The sequence below is a fragment of the Vipera ursinii genome (genome assembly GCF_947247035.1).
Source record: "Vipera ursinii genome assembly, chromosome: 5".
NCBI lineage: Eukaryota > Metazoa > Chordata > Lepidosauria > Squamata > Viperidae > Vipera > Vipera ursinii.
The window spans coordinates 80,801,551-80,828,904 of record NC_139518.1 but is presented as its reverse complement, the minus strand read 5'-3'; the positions used below and the strand labels follow the sequence as shown (position 1 = coordinate 80,828,904).

At 38.9% G+C, this 27,354-nt stretch overlaps 1 protein-coding gene across 1 annotated transcript; it reads right to left on the bottom strand.

The window, feature by feature from the left end:
* Positions 1–329: 329 nt before the first annotated feature.
* On the bottom strand, positions 330–26,775 carry PSAP (prosaposin). The gene is made up of 14 exons (XM_083364801.1): positions 26,648–26,775; positions 21,812–21,948; positions 16,908–16,982; positions 15,942–16,067; positions 15,480–15,674; positions 14,584–14,727; positions 13,676–13,732; positions 10,874–10,987; positions 9,071–9,166; positions 8,507–8,687; positions 8,195–8,358; positions 6,476–6,556; positions 4,458–4,565; positions 330–2,175 (listed from the first exon to the last, which is right to left on the bottom strand). Exons 1-14 carry the CDS (start codon positions 26,691–26,693, stop codon positions 2,140–2,142), a joined length of 1,560 nt encoding a protein of 519 aa, XP_083220927.1. The 5' UTR covers positions 26,694–26,775; the 3' UTR covers positions 330–2,139.
* Between the last annotated feature and the right edge of the window lie 579 nt (positions 26,776–27,354).

The window sequence follows — 27,354 nt, the reverse complement described above, 5'->3', positions numbered from 1 at the left end:
AGAAAAAGGGAATTTATAAGCTATATGAAATGATTTAATTGTTCACATGAATTGGGGCTCTTCAAATTTAATATTTCAGCTTTACAAATAGGGAGAATAGTACATTAAACCCACCCTATGTGTTTGGAGAATAGGGAATAGGGACCATATTCAAAAAGAGTTATAACATTATACAGGAGCTCTAGACATCCCTCTTCATTTAGGCTACTCTTTAAAATTTCCAGGATATGGCTCTACTACTCACAAATTATCAACATTTCAACTTTTATCTCTCAATATATTAGCTTCCAAGTTAACAATTAAAATAATTTTAAAAAAATACTGACGAATGTAGTTACATATTTATTGAATTACAGAAGCTTTAGTGCAAAAAAAAAAGAAACAGAATAGAGTGGTTTGTTAAAGCAGCTGCTTATCTTCCCAGCTCATTTCTGAAGGTAAAGACATTATTCTGCACATCATATTTACATTAAGTTGTAAGAATTTGTCCAAAAAGTATGAAATCGTTTCGTATCAGCAAGAAACTGGATTCTATACATAAATGTGTTTTACCTCACAGAATGCCATTTTTCTTTTATAGGGAGTGTATTATAATTTCCAGCAACACGTTACAATCTCTTACAAAGGAACTATTAAGTACAACACTACAGAACAAACATCTATATTAACTTGCTGTTCTTTTTCATTATATACTTATTTCAAAGCAGCAAGAATTTGGAGCCAGTAGCAGGCAAAACAAAAAATTATCAGTCTGAAGAATTCAAGTCAATGCCCTCAAAAGTGCACCCAAGATATATAAAATTTAAAAAAAAATATTCCTAACTGTAACAATAATGCTGAAGTTGATTATTTTAGGAATTCCATTCTACAAATCTGTATTTTAAACCAAGTCAGAAGTTTAAGGGCTTTATGGTTTGTTTACCTATGTTCAAGAAGCGGCACTGTTTTTGAGTCTGTGTACTTGCTCCCCACCCCAACCCAGCACACCCCAGCTGTCTTCACGTAAAAGTCATGACTACCAGTTAACATTTTGCTCATACGTGGTTCTGATTTATTCCCACTACAATCCAAGAAAATGTCAACTTATGCAAGTAGAGGTAACACTGAAGAGCAGTGGTCCCATATCTTTACTTGGAAAACAGTGGGCGCGTGGAGCTTTGTGCATGAACACGCGTGGCCCCCACTGCTTGCGCGACCTGGGGGCCACAGCCTAGGGTTGTGGGGACCTCTTCTGTAGAGGGATAGGTTGTTAAGAAAAGACAATCCTAACAGATAAATGTACAATCCAACAAGAAAACTGATACTCAGCCTGTTTTTTTCTACCAAGCTTTTTTTTATTTTAATTTCAGAAAATACACCTTACCAAAATGGAGGGAAAGAGCTCCATGCACTAGATGTCTAGGTGGGCCAAATGAAATGCACCTCTTGAAAGAGAAGCTACTAAATTTGTTTAAAAAAAATAATGGGCTGATCATTCGTAAGCATTTCAAACTTGCACTATCAACTAGTCCTGCCTGCTCCTTACGTTGTGAATGAACATTCATTATTAGCTACACAGGCATTGGGACTTAAGACTTTTAATTATGACACAATTGTGGGCATACCTAAGTTATCCCTTCGGAAGGAACGGGATTGCCTCTGTCTATATAGTTTTAAGCCAGCAATTAAGAATTTATTTGGAAGATTTGTCTACAAAGTTAACTGATCACACAAAAGGGTATCAACAGCTATTTCAGTAGAGAGCACTGCAGTCCCACATTTTAGGTTTAATTATCAGCAAGAATGTCTTTTAAAAAAATAATAATTAAAATCCAGACACACCAGCACTGTCCTTAGTTTACTTACATTCACACACACAATATTACTCCTTCTCGGAAACACTGAACCCAATTGACCAATGACTGGCAGTATGTTCTCACGTACCGCAAAGGCCTACAACTGGAATTAGAAGTATCAGTAAGTCAAAACAGTGGATCCTTCCAAGATAGTAGCACTGCTACTAAGCAATTCATAAAAAGGTACTTGAAATGGAGTGGGAGAAGATCAAGACACTAAGATTTAGCTTTTACTAGCTGAACCCTTGGCTTCCATTTTCTTCCAAGAATGAAAAAAAAGAACTGGCCAAAATGATGTATCTTCCTAGTTCCACACATGACGCTTGCAGTGCTCAACAGCCTGGGAGAGAAAGAGAGAAGGAAGGGTGTGTGTGTGAGAGAGAAAGAGAAGAGATATGCAAGGCATAATCAGAGGAAACATGATTTATATCAGGGTTATGCAAAGTGTGCCTGGAAGCCATTCCCAAAAATTTCTGGGATTTTATAAAGTTGCTGCTTATTGAATATTTACAACTTTTTCAACCAACATCATAAGTTTTAGCTGGCTCAAAACTTCAGTTTGCTAAATCTAAACTGGGGAAAAAAATCTAGATAATCATTAGATGGCAGGAAAGAGAGATAGAAACCATAATGCTTTGATGCCATCTAGCGGTCTGAAAATTTCTCACAGCGCAGCTCTGACAGCCTAGCTCAGGGGTAGGCAACCTTGGCTCTTTTATGACTCATGGACTTAAACTCCCAGAATTCCTGAGTCAGCTATGCTGACTCAGGAATTCTGGGAGTTGAAGTCCATGAGTCATAAAAGAGCCGAGGTTGCCTACCCCTGGCCTAGCTACAACTTGGGCTCCACCCAGCCTCCCACTTACCTTTCCTGCTGTACTCTGAACTATGATTTCCAGTTTGTGCTATAATAATCACAAACTAATAAGGTTGACCCCTTATGAACAATCCTACTCGTGTTAGCCTAAACCAGGGGTAGGCAACCTTGGCTCTTTTATGACTCGTGGACTTCAACTCCCAGAATTCCTGAGCCAGCCATGCTGGCTCAGGAATTCTGGGAGTTGAAGTCCACGAGTCATAAAAGAGCCAAGGTTGCCTACCCCTGGCCTAAACCATGAGATTTACGTCAAAGGGGGAGGGAGCTGTTCCAGAGGTTGAATGAGGGCCATTTTATTTCATTTTTTAATTTTATTTCACGTTCCAGCCAAATGTGGCACAGTAGTTAATACGTTTCAAAGTGGAATTAAAAATTTCTCGAACAAAAAACGTCTGCTTGCCATACAGAGATAACAAAACAGGCACAAAGGAATGCCTTCCTAGGGAAGATACATATGGCATTGTGCAAGACAGTACCATTCCAGGTAAAGAGGTGCCAGGTAACCAGTACAGCATCCCCTCTTTTGGATACTCACTCCCTAGATGAAATTAGGGTAAAGCATTTTGGCCTGCCGTACTGTGACCAAATAAACAAGTCATAACATTTTCCTCATTCATCCACAGTTTGACTTGGGTAGGATTAGCTTGCTAGTACAATACTAAAACAAATCAAGGAATTGCAAAAGGGAACTGGCATTGTCTATAGAAATTATTTTACTCTCACCAGGCTCTCTCTTCCATTTCCGTGTCATTCTAGAATGTTTACATCTGGTATCAGGCACTTGGGTTCTGAGGGTTCACTGCCCATCCTGCTTGACTACCCAACTGACAGAAATGAGACTAGATTTGATCTTCTCCAGAACATCCAAGGCAGGACTGCCACGACTACAGCAATTTACGACTTCGTGGCCTATCCCCAGAAGCTAGCTGATTCCAAAGGATGCTGGACAACTTTCCAGCTTACATGCAGGTGCTCCTTTTGGAAGCCCGAATTAAAATCCATGAAGCCATGGACAATGGGGAGGAGCTGGCCATGTGACATGACTGATTCTGGACATTCTGCATTCTCTTCTGCTATGCACAATCCATTCACTTCCTTAGTATATCCCTCCGCTGACAACAAAGCAGGATTAGGATGCAGACAGAAGAAAACTCGTGTCTGAGGGAATAGCTAAGAGCTCATTACTGAGCTTATTCAGTACAGACAACGGAAGAGAAGCAAAAACATTTCATTCTTTCGCTATTGCATCCTGCTCTGATACTCTCTCATATTAGAGATGTGATGGACAAGCCTTTTCAATGGCAAGCTTAACCTTTTGGAATGAACTCTCCAGTAAACATATCAGGGTCTGTATTTTTTTTTATGTGGTCAAATAGGTTTTTAATTCTCAAAGGCATTTTAATCCACCAATGTGTTCATTTTAAACACCTTTGTTGTTTAGAAACTTTAATTACTCAGGATTCTCTATTTACTTGTTTTGGTGTTACAGCCTCCTTCAAAAAGGCAGAAACTATAGTTTTTTTTTGTGGCATTCACCAATCCCAAATGGTGACAACTAATTTTAGGTGCATAAGCTGCACCCCTGCTGTGTCACTGCAGCATGCAGTGGATCCTGCTCATGCCTTCTAGTGGGTGCTCTTGCTTTGTAGAAAACCTCTCCCATATTAGCTGGCATAAGGAAATGCTGCTTGCTGGGTTTCTGTCTCTATCTACATGTCTGCTCAGAAGTACACAAAAATACTTACATTACACTGAGCTGCAGTTTCCATGTTCTTACACCAGTACCCTGGTCCTCGGACACACAATTCCGATCCCAAAAGAGGTTTAGTGGATGCTGAGCAAACTCCAAGTTTCTGTAAAGTGAAAGGCAGTAACTGCAGTTTAACTGTTTCACTGTAATAAAAGTGTGATCCGTCCGTTCACTTATTAGGATTTCTACAAAGAATGCTAAAGGAACCAAAGAAATCTCTGTCGTTACAACGGACAAGTTATGTTATGCCTTGGTTGGGTCAGAAAATAAGATAAGAACAAACCCCAGCTTTTCAAAGGGCATTTTAGCCAATGGAAAAAGTGACTTATGACCGTTTTTCATACTAATGACCGTTCCAGCATCCCTGTTCACGTGATCAAAATTCAGATGCTCGGCAACTGACTCACATTTATGACGGTTGCAGTGTCCCAGGGTCATGTGATCCCCTTTTGCGACCTTCCAACAAGCAAAGACAATGGGGAAGCCAGATTCTTATTCTTATTTTTCTGCTTTAATTTTGGATTAGATAAATCCAGAATAAATAAATCACTTTAAGATAAAGCATTATTGAGTTTTCTTTGGTACCTGCTATCCATAAATAGCTTTCAGTTGTGACAGTAGGTATCTACAGTGAGGGGGAAAAAATATTTGATCCCCTGCTGATTTTGTATGTTTGTCCACTGACAAAGAAATGATCAATCTATAATTTTAATGGTAGGTTTATTTTAACAGTGAGAGAAATAACAAAAAAAAATAATCCAGAAAAATGCATTTCAAAAAAGTTATAAATTGATTTGCATTTTAATGAGTGAAATAAGTATTGGATCCCCTTATCAATCAGCAAGATTTCTGGTTCACAGGTGTCTTTTATATAGATAATGAGCTGAGATTAGGAGCACTCTTTTAAAGGGAATGCTCCTAATCTCAGCTTGTTACCTGTATAAAGGACACCTGTCCACAAAAGCAATCAATAAATCAGATACCAAACTCTCCACCATGGCCAAGACCAAAGAGGTGTCCAAGGATGTCAAGGACAAGATTGTAGACCTACACAAGGCTGGAATGGGCTACAAGACTATCGCCAAGCAGCTTGGTGAGAAAGGGACAACAGTTGGCGTGATTATTCACAAATGGAAGAAACACAAAATAACTTGTCAATCTCCCTCTGTCTGGGGCTCCATGCAAGAGCTCACCTGGTGGAGTTTCAATGATCATGAGAACGGTGAGGAATCTTGTCAATGATCTCAAGGCAGCTGCGACCATAGTCACTTAGTAAACAATTGGTAACACACTACGCCGTGAAGGACTGAAATCCTGCAGAGCCCGTAAGATTCCCCCTGCTCAAGAGAGCACATGTACAGTCCCGCCTGAAGTTTGCCAATCAACATCTGAATGATTCAGAGGAGAACTGGGTGAAAGTGTTGTGGTCAGATGAGACCAAAATCGAGCTCTTTGGCATCAACACAACTCGCCATGTTTGGAGGAGGCAGAATGCTGCCTATGACTCCCCAAAACACCATCCCAACCGTCAAAAACAGAGATGGAAAAATTATGCTTTGGGGATGTTTTTCTGCTAAGGGGACAGGACAACTTCACCGCATCAAAGAGATGATGGACGGGGCTAAATACCGTCAAATCTTGGGTGAGAACCTCCTTCCCTTAGCCAGGGCATTGAAAATGGGTCGTGGATGGCCCAGCCAGTTTCCAGACCTTAATCTCATAGAAAATCCGTGGATTTTCACTTATTAAAATGCAAATCAATTTATAACTTTTTTGAAATGCGTTTTTCTGGATTTTTTTGATGTTATTCTGTCTCTCACTGTTAAAATAAACCTATCATTAAAATTATAGACTGATCATTTCTTCGTCAGTGGGCAAACATACAAAATCAGCAGGGGATCACATAATTTTTCCCCTCACTGTAACCATTTAAATGCCAAGCCAATTATTTATTTAACAGTACATACACTGAAGTGTAGTTCATAAGTAAATATTCTAATTTGCGGTACTTACATTGCACACAAAAGTAGGATCCATCATTTCTGCCAGAAGTGCCACAACTGTTGGCTCATAGTCCTTCACAAACTGGACACACTGTTTATAGCAAATAAAGCATCAATGAGAAATGGAATAGGATCTACTAATTGATTATGTAACTTAGATGGAAACTTTTGAATTTAAGAGCCTTTTGTTATACCAAGTGCCACCTAGCCAAAGCTACTATTGATTTCAATGAGATATTTGATATCTGCTAGATTTTTCACAGTTAAGTTTGCAGACCTAATCTAACCACATAACTTATTTGTTACAAAGTTAAATAAATCCTCTCATTTAGGGACCGGAATCTGACTAGATGGCGGGGAGCGGAAGGATTTATATTGCTTGCAGACAGATGGTCATATGAAATGGTTGTAAAGGAACGTGTGTGTGTGTGTGTGTGTGTGTGTGTGTGTGTGTGTGTGTATGTGTGTGTGACAGAGAGACACAATGAAGACTGCTAGTTGCTGCCACCTCATTCAGATACAAGTTATTTCATACTGTGTCCTGTGCCTGATCCATTTTCCCCTTTTTTTTTTGCAGGACAAAGAGATGGCTTAAACAAGCTAACTTTTCCTTAGCCGCTTTTCTCCACTACATAGCATTTCCCTAAAAAGTAATAACAGCAAGTTTAATAAGCTCAGCTCTGTGACTGCAATTACGGGTAGACCTTGTATAACGTTCAATGGTGGTTAGAAGTTATGATGGCACTGAATCAGGGGCATTTATTGACCTGTCCTTATAGTTGCAGCTGTTGCAGAATTCCTACATTTGATTATCATCTGCAATCTTCATTGCCAGCTTCTGATAGGCAAAGTCCACGGGGAAACCCAGTAAGAGGTCAAAGTGATGGTACAGGGTTTGCCTAACAATGGCAACTAGAACTGCCAGATCTGCCATTGCACATGAGTGAGGTCATGTGACATTGGCCTGTAGAACTATGTTGCTTAGGAACAAAGTTCCACGTCCAATTACTGTTTGTAAGCAGGATGGCCTGTGGGTGATTAGAACATTGGCTCCTGCCTGAAACTGACTAGACCTCAATTGGTTTCAAGCTGAAGGCTTTTGATAACAGGCCATGAAATCTTGATGGTACACCCTGCATCAATTCTGAGTTGTATTGTTATTACTGTCATAATCACTAAGCAGGGAATGACTGTGTACAGAATTGGTATAGAAGTAGATAAATTAAAATGCATCCACTGATTCTTGGACACAAATCCACTGGAGTATCATATAGACAGGTGAAAAGCAAAGGAATATTTCAAATTCCTAAGCATCATGCTTGTAGCTTGCAACTTCAGAACAGCTTATGTTATGAAATACAAACAGGACCTCACTTACTCTACAGTACATCAACTTCTTTTAAAGCACAGAAGTGATCTGCTCCTCAAAGAAGCAACCCTAACATTACAGCTCAAGGCAACTGTTTCCTTATGTTAAGTGTTAAATTTTGAAAATGTCATCATAACAGATGCAAGCTAACCCAATAAAATGGTCTGTTTTCACAACACTAGGCAATGATTTGAAAGAACCCAACTCTAACATGCTGGAACCTAAAGTGTCCAGCTTTGTGGAGGTCATTACAAAGTAGCAATCATTTGTAACTGTACTCTTTCTGCTTTCACAGATTAAATTTTCAGAAGAATTCATTCACAGCACTGCAGTTTTAACACACAATAGCACATTAATTACCTGGTCACTAACAGACTCTGGTAAGTAGTGGCAGACTCGTTCCAGAAACATTTCAATCTCCGCAGTGGTAGCATTCTTTGCTAGTTCCTTGTCTGCATAAGCAACGATCATCTTGCACACATCACAGACATTTCCCAATTCTGATTGCACTGGAACAATTTCTTCTGAGGGTACACAAAGCAAAGGTCTTTATGTCAAGTTAAATTTCTATATTTACATAACTGAATAAAAAATAGCAATACGGGCAAAGTAAAATCCAAATCAAACACAGAAGCACTGATTATGTAGCAAAGGATTATTCCAAGTTCTCACCAGGTGGTAAAATGTTATTTTTGCAGCATCTCAGCATCACACACACCATTTTAGGACTAGTAGCTTCCAACAGCATGTCAAGAATAGACTTCCCATAAACTTCCACAAAGTCCTTGCACTCCTCTCGGCTTTTTTCCGGTAGCACTAAACAGACTTTCTCCATTCCATGTATCATCTCCTCCTAAGTACAAAGACAATTACTTTGAGACTTAACACGTTTAATCATCACAAGGCCTCTAAGCATCTGGTCAAATTAGCAACATGCAAACTATAGTACGGTTCAATGGCACACTGAAATGCAGCCTTAAAAATCGTAATTTACAAAATAAGCATGGGTTATTTATTTGAAGTGAATAAAGTAGATATTCATTTTGTACGGCAAGAACATTGCAAGATGAGCTCCTCTGGTGATCCTTTCTTTGCCACCGCAAAGGAAGCCATTTTGTCAGAAGCCACCTGTCACCTCATTTGATCAAATTAGACAAAGCACAGCTCGTGGAGAGCAAACTGTATTATATAACAGGTAATATTAGCAGTCTAATATATTTCGTGGAAGATGCATACCTCCGTCTTATTGCTTTCCAGAAGGCTGGCCACCTCTTCTACCATGATAGTACATACTTCACAGAGAGAGAATGCTTCCTTGTGACTCGGGTTGGTCTATACATTTCAGCCAAAAGAATTATTTGCAGTAGTTATTATTACAAAAAAAAAAACAAGACATCCACAGCTACAGAAACATGAAACAGTAGTTGGACGTACGCTGAAGTATATTTTGGGTCACTGGAAATTGGACCTGACTAGAAAGAGTTAACTCTATCTCACTAGTTAAGAAGGCAAGGCTTAAAACTTCCTGCTGTCACCTGAAGGAACCTCTCTACTCATATTCTGACTTCAGTATTGGATATTCAATTGTTCACCATAAAATTAGCAACTACTGCGGCATTTGTACAATGGTTAGCACAATGCAGTAAAAACAAAAAAAACTTAGCTGTCAACCCTTGGGCTACTTCATTTCTTTCTAAATTAGGGTAGGACTGCAGACCCTCTCCTTCTAGCGTCCAGAAACGTTAATTCACATTAACCCAAGTTTCCATTCTCACTCATTTCAACATGAAAAGAATATTACAGCAGCAATCTTTCCACAATGGGCCAATATCATAAATCACGGCACTCCCTGTAACTCAGGGAAGATAGGTCCAGGCCCAAAGGAGCAGACATTTATCTATTTGATAGCGCTTTATAAGGATTTGCATTACAAATATCTATTAATGGTAACTATTATGGCTGTTGACACAAGTTCTACATTTATGGGGTATGCTGTCAATAGGAAGGAAGGGCTGCTCTTCCTGGCTACACATGCCAGGGAATTCTTTGACACTCTGCTAAACAGGACAAAAAAATCCTTTGGTTTTCTTCTTTGGAAGAGACAAACAATTGACCCATTATCCCTTTGAGGTACTTTTAGGGTATGTTCTCAGAGTCTTATTGCAGCCCCAGCTTGAGCCAGATGCATTAATTAGAGAAGATTTGGCTTGAGCAGTTCGGTAGCACGCTCTTTTGTGCTAGATGAAATGCGGATCTGGCCCGAGTTTAAAGCAGGGGGGAATCTGGCCTTAAAACCACTTCATCCAGGTGCAGCATGAACAGATCCCCACCGGAAGAAACCTCTGGAGTCCAACTTTTCAAGTCAAGGTTAAGGGTAGCAAAATGGCTACCAAGAAAACAAAATATGATTTTTTTAAAAAAAAATGATACGAATGGTCAAGACCCGCGTAAAGAAACTAAATCACTGCAAGCGAGAGGAGAGTCCAAGAACGCCAAGCCACCATAGACAGTGTGCTTGTTCATACAGTAGTTTATTTTTCCGGGCCTTAGGAACCCTCAAAGTTCAGGGATCCTTGATGCTGGTGCCACTACTTTTAGTTTTTGCATCACCAGAGGGTTAAGTCAACTGAGATCTTGATGGCAATGATTTTGGGGCCAAGATGGTCTCAGTGGAAGACTAGCCAAGATTAGACTCTTATTAGCCCATAAGAGCCATTCAGAAATTGTTTTGTTCAATTTTTCAGGCTACCATGAGTCTAAAGTGCATTAATGAACTTTGGGACAGGATGTCCAAGCATCTGTGATGAAAATTTTACGTTCCTGGAGCTTTTTGTTCTATATCATTTTATTCTAACTTATCAGGAGGTTCCCTCTGTCACTGTCTCTTAGATTTTCTCTCCTTTACCATCTCCAGGCTTCTGATCTCTCACTTACATCCATAAAAATAATCACATAAGTTAGAGCTTTTCACTATTTACGACGCTCATCTCCTTCTTGCTTCTGTAAATGACATTCAGATAGCTATGTACTAAGCCTTACCTCAACTGGGTCCATCTTTGCTGTAGAGATAACTTTAGCAGGCACCAGAGCTTGGAGGGGTATAGATTTCAGAGAAGAACAAAATCCTATTGTATTACAAATAACCTGTGGTTGCTGAAGACATAAAACACCAATGTAAGTTACTTCTATAGTCTACAAGGTAGCAAATTAGTTTTAACATCACTCTAATTTCAGTAATGTAAAAGCAACTCAAAGCACCATGCAGAATAGTAGATATTATTATTTGTACATGAAATAAAAAACGCATTTTCTTTCAAGCCCAAAACATGGTGTGTCTCTGAAGTTCTGCCAAACTGTTCCAGACAAACGGTGGTTCCGTAGAATCAAAAGATAGAAAGCTTTGGTTGTTTCAGGTTTCAATCAAATCAAATCCACATTGGTCTTACAAAATTGACTAATTTTTGCTTCTTTCTCTTCTCTTTTCTATGTGCAGTCAAAAAACTGACCTCCCCGCTCTACTTAGTCTCTTTCCTTACATCTGTCACCCATGACTGAGATTGTTCTTGCTTTCTACCTCTCTCAAACATTTCTCTTTTCAACATGATGCTTCGGTATATATCCAAAAGAAAAAATGCATGCTTTTGTCTGGATATGGACCATCCCAAAAAACTGGTTCACATACAGCTTGTTTAGTATATCCTCAAATGTTATGTATGTTTTCAGGTTGAATTTTATTCAATTTTGGCACTTCTATTCCACAGCAGGACAAGTTATTTTTAAGTTTAATCAAAGAACTTATTTCAGCAGCTTACATGTGTCCACAACTGATTTTTCTTACAAAGCTAAATACTTTAGAACAAATAGAAGTGTAGATTATTGTGTTCTTCCTGATGTCTCATAACTGTCCATTAGTGCATATTAAAAAAAAAATCAGAACTTCAATGAAACATGAGCGTTCTACAAGATACATGCAGTCATTTTATTAAATTCAATTTGTTGTTGTTAGCTGCGAAGTCGTCTCCGACCCATTGCGACCCCATGGACAACGTTCCTCCAGGCCTTCCTGTCCTCTACCACCTTCTGGAGTCCATTTAAGCTCATGCCTACTGCTTCAGTGACTCCATCCAGCCACCTCATTCTCTGTCGTCCCCTTCTTCTATTGCCCTCAATCTTTCCCAGCATTAGGCTCTTCTCCAGTGAGTCCTTCCTTCTCATTAGGTGGCCAAAGTATTTGAGTTTCAGGTTCAGGATCTGGCTTTCTAAAGAGCAGTCAGGGTTGATCTCCTCTAGGACTGACCGGTTTGATCGCCTTGCAGTCCAAGGGACTCGCAGGAGTCTTCTCCAGCACCAGAGTTCAAAGGCCTCAATTCCTTGGCGCTTGGCCTTTCTTATGGTCCAACTTTCACAGCCATACATTGCAACTGGGAAGACCATAGCTTTGACTATACGCACTTTTGCTGACAGGGTGATGTTTCTGCTTTTTAGTGTGCTGTCTAGATTTGCCATAGCTTTCCTCCCCAGGAGCAAGCGTCTTTTAATTTCTTGGCTACAGTCCCCATCTGCAGTGATCTTGGAGCCCAGGAAAATATAAATATTATTATAATTTTTAGCGGTCATTCATCTATCGGAACCATGACACATTCAGTGCCAAATCCTAATTTCCTTTCAGTTAGTATTTCACATTAAAAGTGTTTAAAAACAGTCTCTAATTTATAACCCTACAGCACGGGTGTCAAACTCGCTGTGACACGTGACGTGATGTGACGTATCGTGACTTTTTTCGCATTGCCGGAGCTCAGGTGGACGCGGCCTCTGCATGATGCAACCGGCTTATTAAACAGGACTTATGAAAGACATGAGAACCAGTTTTAATATAAGTGATTAGGTTTTAGTCCCGCCAGTGGGATGACCTTGGGCCAGTAACTCTCTTCTAGGCTCAGAAAGAAAGCAACGACAAATGCCATCTCTACACAGCCCAAGAAATATCCTCCTTCTCATTTCACTGTTTTCCTCATTAAGGCATATGAAAGTTGGCAAACAAAACACCACAGCTCGAGTTATAAATACATGCAACATGCAATTGACAACCAAACCATGACAGGTGCAAGGTCCAAAGAGGTTTATTTAGGAAGCTCAATATCTCTTCCCAAATCATATCCTAAAACTATCTTGATCATTATGGCTACAGGCTTTGTAATATTTTCTGTGCATTAATTTTAGTTTCAAAGCCATGTGGGTCAAGCAGGCCCCATAATGTTTCAGAATGGCCAAGGTTTCATTTTAGACTCAAAAATGATTCTTTCCACAGCCACGCTATCCCTTGAATCTGTCAAAAATATCACATTTGTCAACTACATTAGCAAGAGATCAAGCAACACTCTCTAAGTGAGGGAGGAGGTTTCTCACATACCTGCTCTTGCTGTTGACAGGATAGAGAAAAAGAAACACAAGAGAGTTAACAATTGGAAATCAATCAAGTATCTAAATGGTTCACACCACAACTTTACATGCAAGTGGGAAGGGCCAATTAACAATATAATGATTATTTTTACAAAATAAAATTAGTTCAATGTTTATATATTCCAAATGGACATTAGCACAACTGAATGCCATATGAAAAATGCTGTGATGCAGTCAACCCTGTATGATTCCCAGTATGAATATTATTTTGTCCTTACTACCATATTCCTATAGGTATCTTCAATATAAATAATTTCAAGAATTAAAAAAATGGAGCCTGGTGGTACAACAGGATTAGCCAAGATAACTTTTGATGCTATCAGACCTACTTTTTTATATTTTTGGAGCAAGATAGTAAAATATAAGCAATGTTAATCTTACCATTTGCGTGATCATCTGAATTGCCAGGGAGGAATATTCAGAAATGTAGCGTTTACACTATTAAAAGAGGAAAAGAAACATTAGGGATGGATGTTATTACTGTATTTCTTATGTAATGACTTCTTCAAATACATATTTGGGATATATATATATGTATATGTATATGTATATGTGTGTGTATATATATATATATATATATATATATATATATATATATATATGTGTGTGTGTGTGTGTGTGTGTGTATATATATATATATATATATATATATATATATATATGTATGTATGTATGTATGTATATATATGTATGTATGTATGTCTTGGCGTGTTCAGATATATATATGCTTGTGCGAGCAAAGAAGCATGAAGCTGAAGACACCAGCCTGAAGATGACGAGTGGGACCTCATCGAAACGTCGCCAAGACACTCTCAATCTTACATGGGAAAAGACCTGAATACGCCAAGACCTACATACCTGTACCCGTGAAAATCTACGAAAACAAATTTATTTTTATACATACACATACACACATACATATAGTGTGCGTGCACGCACACGTATGTATACAAACACACTTTTTTATATACAATATGGAGGCAGGCATACATAATTGCCATCTTACGTTTCTCTCGTGACAATGATGCTATTAAAAGGTGGGCACTCATCCAGTTATTCTGTAATACAAGCTTTGATTCAAATTTACACAATCCCCTTAAAGTTGCCCTTACATATTCTGTACAGACCATAAAATTTACTTCATAGTCAGAATCAGATTTTTCATTTATATTGCTTTTAAAGATGGCAACTTAATTTCTAAATTGACAAAGCTGAGGAAATTAAAATGCCAAGCCAATGTACTTTATTTGCCACTAATATTAAATTAATAATACTAAGTAAAAAATTACCACTTCAGACATGGCAGGGGCGAAATGTTCACACTCTTCCTTGGCATGTTCAATTAAAGAACTAACGAAAGTCGAATTGTTTCTGACAGCGTCCTGAAGATCCGTTACCAGCTGAATACAGTCATTACACACATTTCCACTTCCCTGTAGGTTAAACATGAAGCAAATCTTAACCATATCATAATATTGCAACATCAGATGGATGGCTATATAATTTTTTTAAAAAATTAATGTCTTACACACTCCATGCCTTCAGGCACTAGAAAACATCTTCTGTAAAATCTGCTGACAATTCACTGCTGGTGAGATTTTGGATGAATCTAGTTACGTTGAGTAGTCTAGACAATTTTACCCTGCAACATTCTGACCTGGGCCGTTACTTTTTCCGTATCACTGCATCAGGTAATTTTAACCTAACAAGATTTAGTAAAGGTATACTGGGAACAGCAACATGCTTTTATTCAGAATCAACACTAGTAAGATTTCCAAAACAAGAATCCAGAGGAAAAGCATATAGTCTTGTTGCACTTATTCATTTACCTCTCAAAATACTCTTTGAGTTAACCACAATTGTTTATACTTTCTTGAGTTTTCCTAATGTTACAATAGCATCCTTTAATTGGTTTAGTTAGAATGCATGATAAAGTTTAGGAATAAAGAATCATAGTTTTTATATTAACATCACATACATGATTAAGCAATGTATTTGCATATTGAAAGTTTCTTCTTTATGGCTTCTGATTAAGGTAATGGGTTTAGAGGAAAGTTTTAGCTTTGGATATTTGTGAGTTTCTTTATTCAACTGTCAGCAAGATTAAAAGTTAATAGCAACTACAGATGTTATTATAGATGTTATTAGCAGCCCTAATAGCCCATTTTCGGTTTTAAATTCCCACCTTAGTTTCTTTCTTAGGTTTATCCTGAGGATAAAGAAGTAGTGGCACATTAGCCATGAATGGAGATGCCAGTTCAGAGAAATCTAGTTCCGGAATTTTGTTGGACTGAAGCTGGTTTTGTAATTTTACTTCTGCCAGGTGCTTCTGAAGAGACTGACATAGTGTGAGTGCACTGCATACAACTTCAGGATTCTCCTAGAGTAGAAAAGCACACAAATTTACTTATTTTTATCTATGCTAAATGCGGTAAAAGCTAAGCAGCTAAGTACCCCTGAAAACCAGAAAATCAAATCTTCCAGAAATCATTAGACTTTTTTTTACTATTCAATGTTTCCCCAAGATCCCTGCTGCAGAGAATTCTGGAATATTGAGTTAAGAAAAATGTAAAACCCACTAATTTTGTCCAGTTTATTAAAAAAAATTATAAAATCAGCTGCTTTGGTAGCATTAGTGAATACTTACAAGTTCTGATCTGACCATATCCAGAATACTTGGCAAGTAAGATTCCACTATGTCCTTGCACTGCTCTATCATGTCTGATTCAGGAAGAAATTCACACATTTTGTTGAAATATTCATCTATTTCTTCCTATAATAGAAGATAGGTATATTGGTATAAACATAGAGGAACATTTTCCCACCTTTCTCATTCAGGAAGAAATGCTCAATTCCTAAATCACATTAGAGAGAGATATGGGCAACGTTTTGGGTTGGATGTCACTATGCCTGCTTATTGGTCAGCAGGACACAAGAAGTCTTCTAGCAATGTGACACATGAAAAGAACAGGCAAGACTGTACATTTTCAACTTTAACATAATTTCGAAAAAATTACACCAAAGAGTTGCTTTGCATTTCCATTCTCATCTTTCAAACAGAAAATGTTATGCCCAAACTGTTTGTTTTGCCATTAAATTTTGGTTACGTGATTTTAGCTATATATTACCCATCTCTGCTAGATTCTATACTAGGCGGAATTAGTACTTTCTACAAAAAGTAATATTATATACACTGTGAAAGTAAGCATAGTCAAACCTTTACAAAGCATCACATAAATATTCAGATGATTTAACTTCTGTCATCAGAGGAGAAGCAGTGAGAATTTTGTATAACTGATGATCAGTCTTTTACTATGCAATGGAAGGATTTAAAGGATTTTTTTATATTGTATATCTGATTAATATCTTTCTAAGGCATGAGCTCATTTTTGTACTAATATGAAAAAATATAGGCCTAGAAGCTCCCACTAAGAATAAACGCAATCCAATATTGGCATTTTAATATCAAAATACCTTCAATTTTAGGAAATACGTTCATGGTAAACCTTGGTTGAAAGGCATATTTCAACATAGCAGTGGCTCCCATTTTTAGATCCTGCACTTTGCTTCTCGATTAAAAATATTGGATTTTTTTAAAGAAAAGAATTCTTACCATTGTATCATTCTTCTTTAAGAGTTTTCCTACCACTCGTACAATTTCTTTGCACAAGTCACAGGGAATACTCTCCTGAGGGGAAAAAAGACCATTTTGATAAATAAAATGACATTTAATTTTTAGACAGATAAAAGTATAATCTAATGAAAATGCAGTTAAGACAGTCCTGCTGCAAATACTACTTAGGTTTACAGTGTTATTAAAATTTTCTAGTTCACATGCTGTACAAATACATTAAATTTGTTCCCAACCTTTCTAGACCAATGCTCCAGATGATATTGAAAATGTTATTTAGTATAATTTTTATTAATGATTTATAAAAGGAAGAAAAGAATAAATGCAAACTAATATAAAGTAAGAAAAAGAAAATAAAAAGAAATCAAGGAGAAAGCTAAGGGAGGGGAAAGAAAAAAAAGAAAAAGTAGTTCCGAATCTTCTTTATAGCAGTTACAAGTACAATGAAAAATTTACCTCTTACTCTATGGTTACAGCATAATTCTCTGCTTTCTATAATTGATCCTATTTAATCAACAAAACCATAAATCACAAGTTCATTTTTCCTATTTTACACAAATAGTCCATAACGGGTGTCCAATCAGCAATAAACATAGATAACGCTATTTTCTCTGATCAAAGAAGTGAATTTAGCCATCTCAACCATTTCTGTCTTCTTTGCCAACAATTCCTTCATTATGGATTGTGCTAAAAATGTTCTTATGAGATTGCCTGTTCAGAAAATGATTACTAGAAAATAAAAAATTGTATTTGAAGGATGAGGCATGAGAGAAGAATTTAAGAGCTTATTAATGTTGCACTTGATATGTTTCTAAATCAAATATTCTGCACAACTTTAAAAAATAAAATTCAAAACACAACAATAACCAGAAGTTATTGTGGATTTTTTCACTGTCTTGCCAGATAAATCTTGTCTAATTTTTTTCATTAGGCAGCTTACTTTGAACTTTGTGGAACTGCAAATTGACGGACGTAATAACTATTAATTTCAATAAAATGTCTGACAAAATATTCCACATTCTGATTAATAATCTAATGAAATGGGGTTTAAGCTGCATAATTGTCTCAAGAATGTATAAAAGATGGAATAAATTAAATATTCTAAGAATACTGTAGTGTCTTTCTACTATTCTTGTTAACTTCCTTTTTGAATTTTGTACCTTTATTTTTATCTTTATTTGGAAATTTAACCTTTTTAATTCTGTTCTTAATATATGCTTTTATTCATGTATTGATAGGTTTTATTATGTTGTAAGCTGTGAGAATCATTATGTGAGATCGGTGATGTAGAAATTAATAAATAAAAAAAAATAGAACTTCTTATATTGGCACTTAAAGGAACTTTAAAGAGCTTTGAAGAGCCTTGGTGGAGCAGTGGGCTAATGCCTCCTTAAGTAACACCAGCCGCCTGCAATTAGTGCAGGTTTGAGTCCCACCAAGCTCAAGGTTGACTCAGCCTTCCATCCTTCCGAGGTAGGTAAAATGAGGACCCAGATTGTTGGGAGCAATAAGCTGACTTTGTAAAAATGCCGCTTGGGGGGGACCGAAAGCCCTAATAAGCAGGCATATACATAGAATGAAGGCTATTGCTAAGCACATTGATTTGTGCTTCTAGATTGTAAGCCGCCCTGAGTCTTCGGAGAAGGGCGGGATATAAATGGGATTAATTTTTTTTTAGCAATTATGCTGATTGTTATTTTCCACAAAGAAGAGCTGATACATATTAATGTAATTGTACCAGCCCTGGCCAGGTTCTCTATGTTACACAACCTGGCTGAAGTTCACAAGTTCTTTAGAACAAGGGTCCCCAGCCCGCAACCTAGTGCTGGGTCACAGCCCATTCGGAACCAGGCCACAGAAGTGGTGGGCGACCACAGAAGTGCATATGCGGCTGCATTTGTGAAAGCAGCGTGTGCACATGAAACCATCCCCCCTCACCCCTCCCTCGCCGATCTGCCAAGCTGGAAAGGTTGGAGACCACTGCTTTAGAACAAGTTTTCAGCTGCCTAGATATGTCTCATGTGCTATTTTATGATTGAAGTTTGATCTTCAAAGCATGAAACAAGAGCTTGGCTAACAATTAGCAACTATTAGTTGGGGGAAAAAAAATCACTTATTTTTCTGGCAGCTTTCAATCTAGCTGAAAGCATGCCACATCTCTGTAGTTTTGCTCCTTTTCACTTATCTCTATTTTCCTTGGGCCATGAGCAAGCAAAAGTAACACTAAGAATTGAAGATGTAGCTAACCAGACAAAACTAGGGTCTCAAACAGGGGAACTTAGGAGGGAAGTTGATACACAAAGGGCAAGAGAGAGCCCTGAAAGAGCCTTGGTGGAGCAGAGGGCTAATGCCTCCTTAAAGTAACACCAGCTTCCTGCAATTAGTGCAGGTTCGAGTCCCACCAGGCTCAAGATTGACTCAGCCTTCCATCCTTCCGAGGTAGGTAAAATGAGGACCCAGACTGTTGGGGGCAATAAGCTGACTCTGTAATAATGCCGCTTGGGGGGGGGGGGCGAAAGCCCTAATAAGCAGGCATATACATAGAACGAAGGCTATTGCTAAGCACATTGATTTGTGCCTTAGAATTGTAAGCCGCCCTGAGTCTTTGGAGAAGGGTGGGATATACCGTAAATGGGATTTTTTTTAAAAAAGTGCCCTTTCCTAATCACAGAAGAGCATTCACTCAAGAGATTTGATAAATATTTTTAAACAGATCAGGGCATATCCCAAAACATCTTTTATAAGAAATGCAAGCATCTGCACTTATGGGCTGGAATAAGAGCAAACACTATCCACTGTTTCTCTTACAAAAATTACAGTTCCTTCTGCATCAATTTGACCAGAGAAATTCTGTATCTGTCTACTGCTAAAAAAAACAAATACTATTTTTACTACATACAATGTTGCAAAATTTCGTGTGATAGCCCTTTAAGCCATTTCCATGAACTGTTCACTGATCACAATATAATTTTTGTCTGCCCAAGTCTTTTTGTAAATAAGTCTGTACAGCCAAAACATATGGCTGCATTCTTTAGTAAGCAATTTGCTTTTTTCGGTGTTTTCCATTAAATATTTTACATGAGTCTTTGGTTGTAGAAAAAAAATCTTCAGTATCCATTTGATTCCAGTACAGAAGCTCTGATTAGTTACAATTATTTTGTATTAGATTTTACACACTGTTTTATTAGTTCTTATAGAAGCTACGTTACAATTTTATTTTCTTATAAAATTTAAAGTATAATATTGTACATAACTATATTAGTAATATTAAGTTTCCTGAACTGTTAAATCTGCAATCTTGTATTCCCATATTTGATGTCAGAAATCACGGAAATAATTAACCTATGGACTGGATGCTAACGTTGAGAACCATGAACGCTTCAATGGTGAACTCTGCTTTAAAAACAGGGGGAAAATATTATACTGAAAACTAAGGGCAGAATCTGAAATATAGTCCTCATTTAGCAAGTACATTTGGGACCAGAAAATTGGTTGTTAAATGAAGCAATCACTAAGTGACTCTACATCTCTGCTTACAGTCTCACTGCAGCTAATCTTTGCTTTACAAACCTGAAAAAGTTACAAAGGATGAGGTTAGTTGCAAGGTTACTTTTTCATCACCACTGCAACTATGAATAGTTGCAAAATGAGGCAGTCACTGAACAAGGATGACTTATGTCCGTCAATAAAACTACATCTTGATAATTCAAGAAGGATCAGGTTCTTTGGCTGCTGCCAAGAACCATGGGGTGCTTTCATCTCTGCTGGAGTTAATGTTTGAAACTAAACCCAGAAAATCTTTGTATCAAAAACTAAGGAGTACTTTCATCTTCACCACTAATGATATTTTTAAATTATGGATTAAAGAACCGGAACAGCTGGTAACAGAACATCAGTGATTGCAGGTCTAAAAAAATGTCAAATTGATTTTACTGAATTTAAGATTCAAGTTAATTCATAAAAACATTCCATTCTGTTCGAGTCTTCTTCTTGATACCCCAAAGAATTTATCTGAAAGGATGGCTCACGGATTTTCTTGCTTACAATGAAAAAAACCTACAATATTTGGAATAGTATTTTAGCATACACACATAAGCACAATTATGAGGAACCCTTTCATATTAAATGTTTCATTGTATCCCAAAGTTTTATAATCTATTTCTGAGGAATTATGGCTACACTGAGCGTGGGGTAGCACAGGTAGTCCTCAACTCTAACTCTATTCTTTAATTTATTTTAATTTATTTCAAATTTTTATTTTTAATTTACTGTACAGAGACCTTTAAGTTCTGTTGTTGTTAGCCGCCCTGAGTCCCTTGGGAGATAGGGCGGGATATAAATCCCATTAATAAATAAATAAATAAATAAATAAATAAATAAACTTCTGTTAACTGAGCACAGAATCTCAATCGCTTAGCAAAGCCGTTAAGCAAGATGTCACGTGACTGAGTCAAATGCAATCCTGGCACTCCTGGTTGCAGTTGTTAAACGACACAGACCATTAAGCATAATTCCAGGGAGGAGCGTGGTGTGCCAGGGGAAGATTTAGAAAAATTCAAGTAGGATTTTCAGCCCATGAAGAAAAGATATTCCTGTGTTTATTCCAACCCACCTGAGGCACCCTGCACTGCTGGCCTTATCTGCCTAACCAACTCACTGCTCGAGTTTCAGCTCATTCTGATCTCTAGGAGATCTCTCCTCTGGGTGCAGACGGCAATGCCTTCGGTGGGGTGCAGAAACAGGGCTCAGGTCTTTGGGATCTGAGCTCCATTACTCCATCTCACCAACGAGCAGAAGAAAACTCCTGTCTACATGCAGAAGAAAACTTCTTTGGCAAGCTGCAAAAACAGAGCTGAAATCATCAGCAAAGCAATAACATAACTTACCGTAGTAGGCTTGTTCCACACATTTTGCTGACAATGTTTAACTGCTTTGCAAACAGATGCAGTTCGCAAATTCTGGCACCATACCTCTGGACCTTTTGCACAGTCTTTCTTCAAGAGCAGGGGAGTTGTCAAAGCAACTGAAAATAAATGCATTAGAATGCATTAGATCACGCATGCCCAATCTTTTGGCCTGCCTGTGCCACACGGAAGAAAGAGGAATTTTCTTGAGCCGCATATCAAATATACAATACAGTTAATGTATATATATAAAAAAAATAAAGCGTGTTATTATTTTTTAATTATGATTTTGTAGGTTTGCATTAGTAGCTGTCCAGTGCTGCAGGTTAGACATGCCTACATTACATTTCATTACAGTTTCACGCTATTTTTTTTTACTAGGCTTAAATATGACATAACTTTTTCTTGCAAATAATAAGATAAATGAAAATGGTATGGACACTATTTTTTGGCACTTCTTAGAAGTTAAAAAGAGATTATTCTATTTTAGTGATGTTTCAAGAAAACCTTTTAATTAGTACCATAGGTGACTTCAAATCAGTCAATCATTCAGCCTATCAGGAAAAAAGCATTCAATCAGCCATTTTGTATGGCTGGACAAGAGAAAGGAAGAAAGATGTCTGGGCAGAAAAAGGAGAAGGTGATAGCCAACAACGGTAAAGGTAAATGTAAAGTCTACAAAATGATTATCAATGAGATTCATATTCCCGCAACCATCTTTACTAATATTATCAAGCAGTTTAAGGTCCATGGAACCATAACTAACCTCCTTAGATGGGGCTGCAAGAGGAAAATTGATCCCAGGTTGAACAGAATAGTCAGACCAATAACAGACATTATTAGTAGTCATAGTCATACTAATAATAGAGATATTATCAAGTCATATTTTCTGTTGCCATCTGATCGAAAGTGGCATCCATGGTAGAAGACCCCACTTCTAAAAGACAGACATAAAAGAAGCCATTCTGGAGTTTGCTAAAATATAAATTGACAAGTCACAGAACTTCTGGGACAATATCCTCTGGACAGATAAAACGTTTTGGGTAAATCACAGCAGCTCTATGTTCACAGAAGGAAAAAAAAACAATGCTTTTAAAGAAAATAACACCATCCCTACTGTGTAACATAGACAAAGTGCCATAATGTTATGGGCTTGCCTTGCTGCTTCCAGCACTGAGTGCTTTAAATCTGTGTAAGACACAACGAAATGACAAGATTAGCCAGAAATTTTGGATCAAAACATAATAGCCACTGTTAGAAAGCTCTCTGTCACGGGTATGTGCCTTCCAACAGAATAAATGACTCAAACATACAAATATGGTTGAAAAGCAAACATTGGACTGTTCTAAATTCCCCTGCTACAAGTCCCAATCTGAATCCAACAGAACATCTAGGGAAAAGTCTGAAACTCAGAGTTGGGAGAAGGAAGCTTAGGACAACTGGAGTAATTTGCTCAAGACGAATGGGACAAATTGCCAATTGAGAAGTGTAAGACTTTTATTCAGAGCTATAGAAAGTATGTGATTGTCTCAAAAGGGTGTGCTGCAAAAATATTAGGTTGGGAATACCAATAATTATGCCCATATTATGTTCCATTTGTTATTTACAAGAGTATGTTAAGTCATCCGTGAAAAGATTGGTGTCTGCTCTGTGAAGTATAGAAGAAGAGTGGATTCTGTTTATTTGGGTCAGTGTTAACTTATTGCTTAGCAAATTGGAATTGTTTGAGGGAAAATAGGATGGGTACCAACAAGTTTGGCTACATTTGTTGCCACTCCAACCATAACTGAACAGTTACAGGTCAATAGCCAGCGAGATACGATTAGAATAATATGCAAGAATCTCTTAACAATAACAAAGAACTAATCCAGTTGAATTCCAGGATGTTTTCCCCCCAGTATTTGCAATCGACAAATCTAAGCTTAAAGACAAAAAAAAAAGCCATACTGCCAATAAGGATATCTTGCATTTCTATGGACATGAGAAAACGTATTGGCTCATATTCATTAATAGTATGCTAATCTTGCTCAAAATGGATAAAACATGTAGGTGGTTAATCTGAGGAATAGCACGTGCTGTGTTTTTTAAGAAAATAAATTGAAAGCAAAAGCCAACTGCATTAAAACAGTTTTTGTTCCTTTTTCTGTTCCTTCCATTCAATCAAGCCCAATTCTGAAGAGACTGCCTGGACAAGCCTCTGCAGTTTACTTGGCAGGGTTTCCCCCCCCCCCCCAACAGGTTTGCCACTGCCTTTTCCCTAGGGCTGAAACTGATCAGCCCAAGGACATCCAGCAGGCTTTGTGCCTAAGGCAGGGCTAAAACTCAATATTCCCCAGTTTCTAGCCAGATACTTTAACCACTACAGCAACCTGACTCTCCAGTGGTTCATTATATTTTACAAAATTTTATAAGCCTAGTTGAATTTTTTTTAAAAAACCATGATTAAGCAGTTCAGCTTTTCCTTGGAGTGTAGTCCGGGACCAACTGGATTCAGACAACCACGGACTTTACTGAATGACTTTAGGCTTGTTGACTCTCTCTCAACCTATCTCACAAAATTGTTGTAGGTGATATAATTAAGGGATAGAAGTGCAATCATTTAGCTTTCACCACCCTTAAGGATTACTGAATCAGAGTAATAATCACCTGAGGGGTTGAAATAATTAATGATGTAGCTGCAAAACATTAGGTAATTTATGGTTAGCAATCCACCAGGGCAATTTTTGAACATATCCATATCTCCTGCTTCATCAGGGGGCTGGAGTATAATAAGACCTCCAAGGTCCCTTCCAGCTCTATTTCTATTCCTATTCAATACACTTATCCTCCCCAGCCCTTTTGCTTGTCAATATGCCAAAACGGAACAAAACTCCATGTAGCAACAATTCAAAGCCTTGGTGGAGCAGTGGGCTAATGCCTCCTTAAGTAACACCAGCTGCCTGCAATTAGTGCAGGTTCGAGTCCCACCAGGCTCAAGGTTGACTCAACCTTCCATCCTTCCGAGGTAAGTAAAATGAGGACCCAGATTGTTGGAGGCAATCAGCTGACTTTGTAATAATGCCGCTTGCGGAGGGGGGGGAGCCCTAATAAGCAGGCATATACATAGAATGAAGGCTATTGCTAAGCACATTGGTTTGTGCTTCTTAGATTGTAAGCCGCCCTGAGTCTTCGGAGAAGGGCGGGATATAAATGGGATTAAAATAAAATAAAAATAAATGCCACCAAATCCCAACTTCAGTGCTATATAGCGTGCTCCACATTCTGCTCTGCCACGTATTTTATTTAGAATATTTTTTTACATCAGCTTTCATTGTAAAAAAACTGCACTAACGCCAAGAAACAATTTCTAGAGGATTGGGTAAAACAATTCCTCAGCTCTGTTAGGTGGCTGACAAAGGCTATCCATCCACCTATTGGGTAAATTCAGTATCTTGCTCATTTAGGTCCCTTCTTATCCACAGGGGAGGGGAAAAAAATATCCCAAAGAAGAGGCGAACAACCAACAAACCCCCACAGCTTTGCCTTAAAAGAACACAGGGAAGTCAGGATATAAACCACAACAGTTGAACCATTGTCCTTGGTTCAGAGGCAGCCTGAGTGAGAAAACCGCAAAAGTGAGACAAAGAAACTTGACCAAAGCCATTTAACAGGCAGCTATACCATTTCTTCTCTCTCTCACACCCACACCCACACCCACACACAGCACCCATGGTTATTGGGATAATTGCTACCCCAGAGCTGAATTTTTCACTCTAATTTAAATTATTGGGATTTTTAAATTAAAGAGCGCGGGAGAAAGAAAATGAAAGCCCCACCCCCACCCCCAGTCTGACCTGGTCTGATGGGTTAGGGTTGGGGTTTTAATACATCTTAATTATTGTTTTAACCTGGGCATTTCTTTAATCGCGTTTAACTTTTTGTATCCTGTTTTTGTATTTATTGCCCTGTACACCGCCCTGAGTCCTTCGGGAGAAGGGCGGTATAAAAATAAAATAAAATATAATTAATTAATTAATTAATTAATTAATTAATAAAAAGGAAGGCAAGTTTAAGGGGGCAGGAAAGCCTAGGCCAGGGGTCTTCAAACTTGGCCCTTTTATGACTTGTGGACTTCAACTCCCAGAATTCCTCAGCCAGCAAAGCTGGCTGAGGAATTCTGGGAGTTGAAGTCCACAAGTCATAAAAGGGCCAAGTTTGAAGACCCCTGGCCTAGGATTTCAGTCGCGATGCGGAAGGAGGGCAGCTCCCAAGGCGACGCCCTCTCTCTCTCTCTCTCACGGGTAAACAAGAACACCGCCCAGCCAAGCCCCTGCGCAAGGCCGGGGACTCGGGCGAAAGCAGGCCCAAAGGACCGGCAGCCCAGTTTCTGCCAGCGGCCAGGAAAGATTGGGCGAGGCCTATTGGACGCTTTTCCGGTCCGGTGCTCTCCAGGCCGGTAATCCCCACACTCTCCCAGCCCGACTCCGGCACTGAAAGCCGGAGGACAGGGGGAGCGACTGGCCGAGTTTTGAGGCGCCTAATCCAGCCAAGGCCCAAAAGCCGGGGAGGGGGTAGGCCACCTCGGCTCTTTTGTGACTGGCGGACTTCAACTCCCAGAATTCCTCAGGAATTCTGCGAGTTGAAGTCCGCCAGTCACAAAAGAGCCGAGGTGGCCTACCCCCTGGGCCCAGGCCGCGGAAACCGAGCTTCGTTCTCAGCCCTAACGGGCTTTTTTTTTTTTCCTTTCCCCCTCAGACCAGCGCGGCTGGGGGCGCGAGAGCCAACCCTCCACACGGCGTCCACCCTGGGGCTGCCGTCGGAAAGCGAAAAAAAGCTTACCCGCTGCCAGCGCGCAGAGGAAGAGGAGGAAAGCGAAGCGCCGCATCGTCACCGTCTGCCGTCAGAAGCTCCGCCGTCTGCAATGCGGGAGCAATCAGCTGATGGCCGCTTTTATACCCGGGCCTCCGAGGGGGCGGGGGGAGAGAGAGAGAGGCAGGGAGGCAGCTACTGCGCGTGCGCCGCGGTGGATGGGCGATCACGGGAGAAGCCGGCCCTCCAAAGCGTTGTGTTTGTTTAGCGGCTCGATGTTTAAGAGACGCCGCTTGCCCTGCAAGCCTTCCGACCTTCCGTTTGTCTCTAGGCGGGATTGACAATCCCCATCATCCTTAAAAAATAAATGTGAAAGCAGTTTAAAAAGGGTGCGTGCCTAATAATGAGTCCTTCGGGGAGAAGGGCCGCATATAAATTAAATAAAATTAAAATAAATAAATAATGGAATCTACAGTGAAAATAAACTTGGGAACGACTAGACCAGGGGTAGGCAATGACTCATGGACTTCAACTCCCAGAATTCCTGAGTCAGCTAGACTCTAGAGCAGGGGTCTTCAAACTTGGCCCTTTTATGACTTGTGGACTTCAACTCCCAGAATTCTTCAGCCAGCGTGCCTGGCTGAGGAATTCTGGGAGTTGAAGTCCACAAGTCATAAAAGGGCCAAGTTTGAAGACCCCTGCTCTAGACTGTAAACGTTGCTGCAAACAAAAAACAA

Bases quoted from the DNA above. Each gene is read 5' to 3' on its own strand.
- PSAP (XM_083364801.1), bottom strand. From the start codon at position 26,693: ATGCGGCGCTTCGCTTTCCTCCTCTTCCTCTGCGCGCTGGCAGCGG. The intron at 14,728-15,479 runs GTGGGAATTTAA...TTTAACCTACAG, and splicing joins AACCTAAGAAAGAAACTAAG to GGAAGTGGAAATGTGTGTAA. The intron at 8,359-8,506 runs GTGAGAACTTGG...GTGTACCCTCAG, and splicing joins AAATAACATTTTACCACCTG to AAGAAATTGTTCCAGTGCAA.